The 11,390-nt window shown below is 32.6% G+C and overlaps 1 protein-coding gene across 1 annotated transcript; it reads right to left on the bottom strand.

Moving 5' to 3' along the window:
• Positions 1-464: 464 nt before the first annotated feature.
• On the bottom strand, positions 465-11,263 carry LOC143079032 (small ribosomal subunit protein eS25-like). The gene is made up of 4 exons (XM_076254148.1): positions 11,168-11,263; positions 9,467-9,559; positions 1,569-1,752; positions 465-667 (listed from the first exon to the last, which is right to left on the bottom strand). The coding sequence occupies exons 1-4, from the start codon at positions 11,168-11,170 to the stop codon at positions 483-485; spliced, it is 465 nt and encodes a 154-aa protein (XP_076110263.1). The 5' UTR covers positions 11,171-11,263; the 3' UTR covers positions 465-482.
• Between the last annotated feature and the right edge of the window lie 127 nt (positions 11,264-11,390).

Genomic DNA, 11,390 nt, shown 5'->3' with positions numbered 1-11,390 from the left:
TGCAATACAACAATTACTTAATCCCTACAACCAAATTTCAGGAAAGAATTTCCAGTCATTTCTCTCGTTTTAAGGTTTACCAAATAAATATTTCTTCATCTGAACTTCCATTGGCCAATATATTAGGTACAAAACAGAATATAAACCAATTAATGTTCCTATCAAATTGCTGTGAAGAGAACTAGAAAGGGCTGAACACAAAATAAACTATCAGCAAAAATAAGTTGGTTTACAGTAAATCGAAATGAGATACAGTAGACGATTTCTTTCTGTCCTAGCCTTGGATACAGTGGTCTTTGACAGTGTAGCCACTAGTAAGATGCTTGACTAGTGCCTAACAGTGCAAGCTGCTTTCATATTGGAATATTAATCTTTAGACTAGTATTTAGAAAAGATGCAGATGTAGACTGCAGTTACATGGCACTAAAATACCACTGATCACTGCTATTATACAAAGTAAACAATTAGGAGCTATCAAGTTTTTATTTTTCTGCTTTCTCTTCTTTGTCTGCCTTGGCAGCCTTCTTTTTTCCTTTGCCACCCTTCTCAGCTTTGTCAGCTTCTTTAGCTTCTGCAGCTGCTGATGCAGCTTCCTCAGCCTCTTCTGCAGTGGTGGATCTGGTAAAGATCCATTGCGAGTGGTGCTTGGAAACCATGCGGATTTTTCCTGAAATTGAATAGAAACTCAAATTCATACTTCTTTCCTTGCAAGTTTCCTTTTCGAGACATGTATGGTATTTTACTTCAAAGCCTTTTTTTTTATAAAAGAAACATGCAAATACCATAAAAAATTAGTTGTTTTTTTCAAAATAGGGGGTAGGGGGGTCAATGAAAAAAATTATGTGAATTAAGTTTTTTTATCCTACATTGAACCTTTGATGTCGTCCCTTATGATGTTGCTGTTTTCATTGAAAGACAGGTTAATGTTTAACCATTTTCTGTACTAGTACAGTACTTTACATCCATGTCCTAAAATGTCCAAGTTCATATGCATATTTGTTCCCCCATCTCCTTTTTAAAAACGTATCAGAAAATTACTGCCAACTAAAGACGATTGGATGGATAAATTTGTACAAATTGCCTCCCGCATTTGATGCAAACACACTGCATTCTAAACAGCTAAAGACCATGGGTATAAAACAGTTTTTAATACAAAGCTTACAATTTTTTTCATTTATTTCTAAATTAAGTCACAATGGTTGATCTATATCTTTTACAAAATTTTTAGCTTACTAAAATCTGAATTATTCAAAACAATAAAAGGGGGAACATGTCCATTGGACACAGATGATGCTCTTGCTTGCATAACAAATAAAGTTATAAAGGGACATAACTAAGAACAGTAAAAGTGACTACCCAAATTTGAACTTGATCCGAGTTTTGTGGTAACAAGTATTGTGCATAAGTTTCATAACATCTGGCATGGTTGAGGGAAACAAATTCATTAACTTTACCATGTGTTAATGGGGCATACCTCAAGAACAGTAAAAAAAACATCCGTTAAATTCATACTGGATCTGTATTTTTTTCAGGCATTTTATTAATTTTTCTCTATTGATTAATCTTACCTTCCTTGTGTAAATCTAACAATCCTTTCTTGGCTAGGGAACCTCTAATTTTCAGTCTTTCTGACACTACTGATGGTGTGATCAGTTTGTAGCTAGGTACTTCTTTCCTAAATTTTTCAAGAGTAACCTTGTCAAATAAAACCAAATTGTTCAACTTGTCCCTGACCTTTCCTTTGGACCACTTCTGCAAAGTACAATGAAAACCAACTTTAGATTCTGCTAAAGACAGAAAGATATAAAAAGACATCCACAAAAAAGAACTCAAGTTGAATCTTAAATGGTATATAGTGAACTTTAAAATATCATTTAACAAAGATCAATTTACTGATCACTTTTGAATATTAACTGCTATGTACAATTAAAGTAAAAGTTAGTCGCTAGTGAATGTACAATGTCAGTCTTCAAGCTGAATGGCAGCACAGGCTTGTAAAATTGCTCTCGAGTCTGTAAAAATCACATCTAGTATTCTACAGGCCAACACAATCTAACTTTAAATTGAGCTCCGGGCCTGTAGATTTAAAAGTTCATCGTGAAGACTGCAATGTATGCACAATTTAAATCTGTGGAATACATCCAATAGGTAGTTTTTTCCCAAATTTACTGTGTAATTTTAAGTGCTTAAACTGAAATTGTTTTCTAAGTGTTTTGGATGTGATGCTACATGTATGATTTCTGAAATGATTTTCTTTAGGTGTTTTGAATGTGATGCTATATGCATCTAGAGTGATAAACAGATTTTCTATAGGCATTTTGAATGTTACGTTATACCCATCTGAAAAGATTTTCTATAGGCGTTTCAGGGCTCACGTTACCAGGCGACTTGGGCGAAGAAGTCGCCTTCCCCGACCCCCAAAAGCGAAAACAAGTCGCCCTGTTCTTGACGACAGTCGCTTTCAGTCGCTTCCGTCATCGGACATTTTCAATTTTTACCAAGTTGATGAAACATCAATTTTTTACTGATAATTAAAGAAATTCAGACATAAACGATTCATTTTCTTTAGAAAAGAGGTTGAAGCATTGTCTTCGCAGTGTGTAGCAGGTTATTTGATAAAAATACAACTTTTTATCACTTCGTGCATTTTCGCAAGTCCCGGTGTTTGTTACTCGAAAACGTACATCAACCTAAATTTCGGCGGCAAAATAAGTTTGTTACTTTATTTAAACGTGATAAAAGTTGCCTCCAGTAAATGTTTAATCCATTTATTGCATTTAAACCGTCATGTTCCTTTCCAAATAACTTGTCAAACATCGTTTATTTTTGTAAATTTTCTTGCATTTGTCCGCCATTGACTGATTTCTAAACTACGGATCTGAACCGGACCAGCTATGACCGAAATCCGTACTTTTACAATAATTACTACGGACGCACGGATGGAACAGCTGACAGAAGAATATTGATCCCAAAGGGAACCAGGTGCTCCGCAGGGCGCAGCTTTATACGACCGCAGAGGTCGAACCCTGAACAGTTGGGGCAAGTATGGACAAAACATTCAAGCGTGATACAGCTCTGAATTTGGATTGTGATCAAATTTTTGACATTACATGGGTTTTTTTACACAAAACAAATGTCAAGATTTTACAAATCAATTAAAGATTTCTTCTTATTTAAATCTAAAATTAAATAGTTGACACAGCATAGGTTTCTGACACAGAATGAATGTGGTCTAATGAACTTAAAAGTTTTTTTTTGCCTTTGAGCAATTCACTATGCTGTTGAATATTAATCCTCTCAAAAAAATGTTTGAAGAAATTTTCTTTTTATTTATGAAATCTGAAATGAGAAAAATTTAACCCCCCCCCCCCTTTTTTTCACATCCCCGTTTCCCTTTTTCCAAAACTGATATCAATTCAAATTTCTAATGGAGTTTGCAACAATAACTACTCTTTTAAATACATCATAAAATATTAAAATGTAAAATAAAGTGCTTGTTATCACTGAATGGTAAAGATTGGTTGGTAGTAAAAGTGAATATACATTGTTTATTGTATAAAACAATAAAAAAAACTTCATCAGCAACATTTTATATTGGCAAATTTCCAATGAAGTTATTTACATAAAGTTATTGGCAAATAAAAATAGAAAATGACATCATAGTCATGTCTGGCAAATTTCCAACATACATTATCTAAAACATTTTAGATAAGATAAGGAAAAAAAGCTTCATCAGCAACATTTTATATTGGCAAATTTCCAATGAAGTTATTTACATAAAGTTATTGGCAAATAAAAATAGAAAATGACATCATAGTCATGTCTGGCAAATTTCCAACATATATTATCAACTACTATTCTATACAAAGAAAGATAACTCCAATTGAAAATTAATTGCTATTGCACAATATTGTGCAATTAGATATTTCTTGCTATTGTGCAATACTGTGCAATTGAAAATTTCTTGCTATTGCACAATACTTGATATGGAATCCTGATTTGGACCAACTTGAAAACTGGGCCCATAATCAAAAATCAAAGTACATATTTAGATAAAGCATATCAAATAAGCCCAAGAATTTAATTTTTGTTAAAATCAAACTTAGTTTAATTTGGACCCTTTGGACCTTAATGTAGACCAATTTGAAAACTGGACCAAAAATTAAGAATCTACATACACAGTTAGATTTGGCATATCAAAGAACCCATTTATTCAATTTTTGATGAAATCAAACAAAGTTTAATTTTGGACCCCCATTTGGACCAACTTGAAAACTAGGCCAATAATTAAAAATCTAAGAACATTTTTAAATTCAGCATATCAAAGAACCCCAAGGATTCAATTTTTGTTAAAATCAAACTAAGTTTAATTTTGGACCCTTTGGACCTTTATGTAGACCAATTTGAAAACGGGACCAAAAATTAAGAATCTACATACATAGTTAGATTCGGCATATCAAAGAACCCCAATTATTCAATTTTTGACGAAATCACACAAAGTTCAATTTTGGACCCTTTGGGCCCCTTATTCCTAAACTGTTAGGACCAAAACTCCCAAAATCAAACCCAACCTTCCTTTTATGGTCATAAACCTTGTGTTTAAATTTCATAGATTTCTATTTACTTATACTAAAGTTATGGTGCAAAAACCAAAAATAATGCTTAATAGGGCCCCTTTTTGGCCCCTAATTCATAAACTGTTGTGACCTCAACTCCAAAAATCAATCCCAACCTTCCTTTTGTGGTCATAAACCTTGTGCTAAAATTTCATTGATTTCTATTTACTTATACTAAAGTTATTGTGCGAAAACCAAGAATAATGCTTATTTGGGCCCTTTTTTGGCCCTTAATTCCTAAACTGTTGGAACCAAAACCCCCAAAATCAATCCCAACCTTCCTTTTGTGGTCATAAACCTTGTGTCAAAATTTCATAGATTTCTATTCACTTAAACTAAAGTTATAGTGCGAAAACCAAGAAAATGCTTATTTGGGCCCTTTTTGGCCCCTAATTCCTAAAATGTTGGGACCAAAACTCCCAAAATCAATACCAACCTTCCTTTTGTGGTCATAAACCTTGTGTTAAAATTTCATAGATTTCCATTCACTTTTACTAAAGTTAGAGTGCGAAAACTAAAAGTATTCGGACGCCGGACGACGACGACGCCAACGTGATAGCAATATACGACGAAAAATTTTTCAAATTTTGCGGTCGTATAAAAATTACGCATTCCACACGCATTAAGAGACTTTTGGTAACATCTAATTGATTGGTGTATATAATTCCCTATATTTTTTATGGATTGTTTCAATTTCAAACTATTGATTAAAGTTGCTCAACTCTGAGACTATTCTACTAATATCAATATATTATGGCCCAGCTTAATAACTTTTATATTTTTTTTATGAGAAACACTGAATTTCATACACAAGATAATTTTTAATTAAATTGTAATTGATATATTATAATTTCTTTACATTTTCTAAAATAATTTTTTTTTTAGTGCTAGATATTTAGTTGGTAGTTTCTCACAAGAACCTTAGTAAAACTTAAACAACTTTTAATTTCAAATGTTAGGCCAACCTTAAAAATATGTTTGTTTGCAGTTTTCCGACTGTACCTTCAGACTGAAGGGTCGGTAGGTAGGAAAAATATTTTATTTTATCAGCCAAAATACAGTTTAAACAAGCAGTTACACTAAACCAAGTTTCTTGTGAAGAAAAAAAAAAAAAAACATTTTAAAACAACAAACACTGGACATGCTGAAAACCAACATCAAATGAACAGGCATTTTCAGATAAAAAACTTTTTAACCAAAACTGAAACTTTAACATAGTGTCATTATCCAATTTATGACATAAAATATGGTATAATTATTAAATACTGGAACACTTATAAACAAGGAATGTCATTATGACTAGAACTGTTTTAAAGAAATATATTTAGACATGTATGCTTCTTCACTAGAATGTTTTCATGAGTAGAGTATTTCCATCAGAAAAATGTAGATATTAAAGATTTATAAGACAATGTATTAAAGAGTGTATTTTTAATTAAAAAAAATAACCATTGAATCTTCCTCAATTGAAAAAAGGCAACTTGAAAAAAAAGTATTAAGACATTCGACTGTTTTCATATTTCTAACAATATTTAATTATATGTGATAAGGTTATATTTTTGCCAGGCTTTAATGAAAACCAAAGAAATTTAAAGTTTGGGGTGAAATCCATAGCACCCCATTAAAAGTAAATGGTCTGTACAGAAATGTTTTTAATGCATAAAAAAATTGGCAGCATATCTCCTAAGGACATGTTTTAATTGAATTCACAGAGGCCACACAGTTTGGGTATATTTAATATTTCAAGAAAGAGAATAATTGCAATGAGTGGGGCAGCCCCCTTTATCCTAAAGGAGCATACTCATTGCAATCGAAGATAGATTTAATATAGAGAGAGTATATTTATTTTTCAAGCTAACCATTCATTTTCTCTACATCTTTGTGTAGTTAGGGTTGCTTCTTATTGATTTGGCATGATCTATATCCATTAACATTTCAAATGAGCCCTTCCTCCGTACAGGCGTGTTTACAGATATCCATGAAGATTTAAGTCACGGAGGAGTGGTTTCATCTTTGTCGTCTTCACAACGATTTGTAGAAAATATGCCATACTTCAAGCTGCTGTCGATTTATTTATTAAACCACTGAAATTGGTTCCATAAAGTCAGGCTCCACAGATTCTGTACCCGATTTGTTTGAGACGGAATGGTTATCGTGTCAGTTATGAATATCCGCTGCATCATCGTCAATGATATCATCACACATCATTACATGTGCCTGAATCTGTATAAACAGTTTACTAGTATTATAAACTTTTTTGTTTGTTATTTGTCTTAAAATTGACACGAGACGACAGCCTAAAGTACTCCTCCGTGACTTCATGGATACTGTAAACAATTTCCATGTGCTTTATCATTAAATGGTCACATGAACGCTTGACGGGAAGCTAAGAAAAACCGAACTTGAAATGCGTAATTGACCCAGACTTTAAATCATTTCCGGAAAGGACACAAAGTTCCGGATCGCGTCAATAGAAGTATTAAAAAAAATTTCTTCAAATTTAAAGCAATAAAATTTTCACAGTCGGGAGGATTTTCAAGGGTCGGTCGGTAAACTGCAAACAAACAATATTTTAATTTAAGCCTTACTTTAATTGTAATTTTTTACTCATATGAATTGAACAACATAAAAAGAACATTATTTACATATGGCCCTTTTTACTATTGTAAAATCCAAACATTGTAGCGCACCGCGCGAATGAGCACTTCTCTTTCAAATCTCACCACTTCTCCCTATCAGTTTCAAAAAGAGAAGTCACTTCTCCCTATAATTCTGAAGTAGTGTGAGCCCTGCGTTTTAAGTGTGATGCTATACACATCTGAGATGATTTTCTTTAGGTGTTTTGAATGTGATGCTGTATGAATCTGAAATTATTTTGTTTTGAATGGGATGCTATATGCATCTGAAATAATTTTCTATAGGCGTTTTGAATGTGTTGCTATATGCATCTGAAATTATTTTCTATGTTTTGAATGTGATGCTATATGCATCTGAAATAATTTTCTATAGGCTTTTTGAATGTGATGCTATATGCATCTGAGATGATTTTCTTTAGGTGTTTTGAATGTGATGCTGCATGCATCTGAAATGATTTTCTTAGTGTTTTGGATGTGATGCTTATTTCCCTTAATATATCAGAATACTATATGAAATTTGAGGGGAGAACACTTGTGATTGATACAAAATACATTCTGTTGACACCACCCAAATTTGTACTCTTAAAGATAAAATCTAACTTAAAGAAAATCTTTAAATATTCAAAAAATATTCACAAAACCTTTAACCCAACAAGAGTGCACACGCTGAAATGTCTCGCATTCTATACTTATCATTGATATTATGTTGATAGTCCTAAGTATAAAGCTAAGCTTTAATACAACTGTCACATAAACTTAACATTAACCAAGATAACTAAACAAAGACCAATGAACCTTGAAAATGAGGTCAAGGTCAGATGAACCATGCCAGACAGACATGTACAGCTAACAATGCTTCTATACAACATATATAGTTGACTTATTACTTATAGTTTAAGAAATATAGACCAAAACACAAAAACTTAACACTGTGCAATGAACCGTGAAAAGGAGGTCATGGTCAAATAAAACTTGCGCGACTGACATAAAGATCATAAAATATTTCCATACACCAAATATAGATGACCTATGGTATATAGTATTAGATAAAAAGACCAAAACTCAAAAACTTAACTTTGACCACTGAACCATGAAAATGAGGTCAAGGTCACATGATATCTGCCCGCTAGATAGGTACACCTTACAATCATTCCATACAACAAATATAGTAGACCTATTGCATATAGTATGAGAAAAACAGACCAAAACACAAAAATTTAACTATAACCACTGAACCATGAAAATGAGGTCAAGGTCAGATGACACCTGCCAGTTGGACATGTACACCTTACAGTCCTTCCATACACCGAATATACTAGCCCTATTGCTTGTAGTATCTGAGATATGGACTTGACCACCAAAACTTAACCTTGTTCACTGATCCTTGATATGAGGTCGAGGTCAAGTGAAAACTGTCTGACAGACATGAGGACCTTTCAAGGTACGCACATATCAAATATAGTTATCCTATTACTTATAATAAGAGAGAATTCAACATTACAAAAAATCTGAATTTTTTTTCAAGTGGTCACTGAACCATGAAAATGAGGTCAAGGACATTGGACATGTGACTGACGGAAACTTCGTAACATGAGGCATCTATATACAAAGTATGAAGCATCCAGGTCTTCCACCTTCTAAAATATAAAGCTTTTTTAAAAGAAGTTAGCTAACACTGCGGCCGCCAGATCACTATCCCTATGTCGAGTTTTCTGCAACAAAAGTTGCAGGCTCGACAATAATATAATTTGCCTACATGTTTCAACAGGCTATACACTCAGTATTAGTTTTCTCTTCAATACATCTCCAATTTCCATTTAAAAATCTTGAAAGGAAAGGAAATAAATTCCTAGGATGCACGTAAATCATACTACTAACTACACAATGTAGTTGATGCAATGTACATGTTTCTATGTAGTTCTAATCCTAATGGTATTTTATTTGAATTTACAATAAGTTTTGACTACATCTATTATTCAATTTTCCTGGAGGCAAACTCAAATATGCTGTTTTTGCAACCATTGTGAATGTGTTCCTAGAATTTTATCACCCTTTCCCCCCACTTTTTAGAAAGTACTGTTGAATTGAAAATCCTCATCTATGTGTTATATGGTTAACCTATATCAGAAACATATCACAAACTAAGGACCATTCATTTTACCCTCAACAAGAAATACTTTATTATTCTTCTCTTTGGTAACACATTATTCTTACCTTCTTCTTGGCCTTTCCTCCGCCTTCCTTCTTTTTAACTGGCTGTTTCGAGCCCCCTTTGGACCCTCCTTTAGGGTCTGGTTTTTTAGCTCCCTAAAATACACGAGATGTTATCAGCTACAAATGTATCATTTTGCCAAAAATTTCACTGGAATAATAAACCAATATAATTAATGTTCATTGTAGTGTGTTTAAAAGAAAATATTAACAGAGCAAAAGGCCACAATTAAAAAAACTTTGGTTTGCCCAAACCCTACCCAAAGGTTGAGACAGTGGGTAGGCATTTTCTTTTTTTTTTTTAGAAAGAGAAATTGAAGTATCAGGTGTTTATTAGTCTTCATGTCCGATTAAAAAAAAAAACTTCTTCAAATATAAAAGAATTTGAGTAGGCAGCTTTTTTCTGGGTAGGTAGCGTTTGGGCAAACAAACCTGTTCTTTTTTATGGCCAAATGTACAAGTATTGTATCCAAATGACCTAGACATATATCTTTATACAGCAGAGGAGGTACATGAATTGTATACATTATTTTCATATACTTGAAGTTGCAACTTGCTATAATTACTTGCATTAGTAAATGAATCAAATTCAAATCTTATTTTCAAGGATTAATAATTATAGGCTTTTCCAAAATAATTTACAAATGTTATTCTACTACCCCTGATGTTCTGAAGGAATGGACAATCAAAAATGCCTTACGTTTTGTAAGCGTCTATACATTTTAATAAACTTTTTTAAATAATAAATGTAGACTGAAAACAATAGAATAAAGAACAAAAACATGGAAATTGTCAAAGAAGCACCAATAATCATCAACGCAGTGAGAAAATCGAAAGTTAAAACCCTGAACCATACAATTGAACCAAAATTAACACCACATTAGAAATTTTAACAAGATCATGTGTTTCAGCTCCTAGGACAGTCATCAGCATAAAACCAAATAAAAATTTTACAGGGTCTACAGGCAGTTAGAAAGACAATAAATATTCTTTCTGAATCAAATCAATACCATCTCAATTTGCTCCAATTATTTGTCCAATGACCAATTTTTCAACATTTTCCTTCAGGTTATGCATCTAAACAAAGTTTTGTCAAAACTTCAGTCTGAATAAAATTTCCTTGTCTTGGGCATTGGACTAGTAGTGGCTAACAATACAGACTGCTATCAAATATCTGGTTTGTTCCTCGCACTCGAGTGCAGAGAGCAGATGCTGAGGTACTGTAAATTTAGAGGTCTCATTGATAAGGTCAATGCATACATGAATGCATCTATTGTTAACAATTACTTTTTTATGATTTAAACATATAGTAAAGACCATTGAGTGACAACAACAGACTATATAAATCCAAATTTACTATTATAGTGAGCACGTGTAATTATAACGTAATCTACAACTCTTTTTGAAGGATAGATCATGGTTTGAACCAAATAATTCTGTTTGAACTTGATATATCATGATGTCACAATCCGTTTTTGATTAAGCGTTGTATATTTAGTATGTGTGTGGTCACGCTTCCTCCATATCACCCTCCCCCTTTTCTCAGACAATCCGGTAAAATACATTTAAAGCAGTTCAACTTAAGATATAAATTAATTTTCTAATTCTGATATATGCAATTGAATTTATTAACTAACTGCTTATTACTATTATCTTTTTGTCTGACTTAAATTAAGATTTTAAGAAAAAACGTGGATTCAGTACCATGCTTGTTGAGAGTTTCGGAAAAGAGGCCAATAATTTCTTTTTCCCACAATGCAACGGTAAGAAAGCTTACAACCATGCAAATAAATATTATTTTTTTAATTTAATAAATTTCTGTACTCCACAATTGAAAGACATTTGAAAATTGATTTTTTTCTGATCGATTCATTCATGACAAGGTACAGACAAAGATAAAGTATTCGTTGTTTTCATCATTTTTCAG

Source organism: Mytilus galloprovincialis, chromosome 6, assembly GCF_965363235.1.
Source record: "Mytilus galloprovincialis chromosome 6, xbMytGall1.hap1.1, whole genome shotgun sequence".
Classification (NCBI taxonomy): Eukaryota; Metazoa; Mollusca; class Bivalvia; order Mytilida; family Mytilidae; genus Mytilus; species Mytilus galloprovincialis.
The sequence above is the reverse complement of the archived record's forward strand: the minus strand, read 5'-3'. Positions and strand labels throughout refer to the sequence as shown.

Bases quoted from the DNA above. Each gene is read 5' to 3' on its own strand.
- LOC143079032 (XM_076254148.1), bottom strand. The intron at 1,753-9,466 runs GTAAGAATAATG...TGTACTTTGCAG, and splicing joins GAGGAAAGGCCAAGAAGAAG to AAGTGGTCCAAAGGAAAGGT. The intron at 668-1,568 runs GTAAGATTAATC...ATTCAATTTCAG, and splicing joins GTTAGATTTACACAAGGAAG to GAAAAATCCGCATGGTTTCC.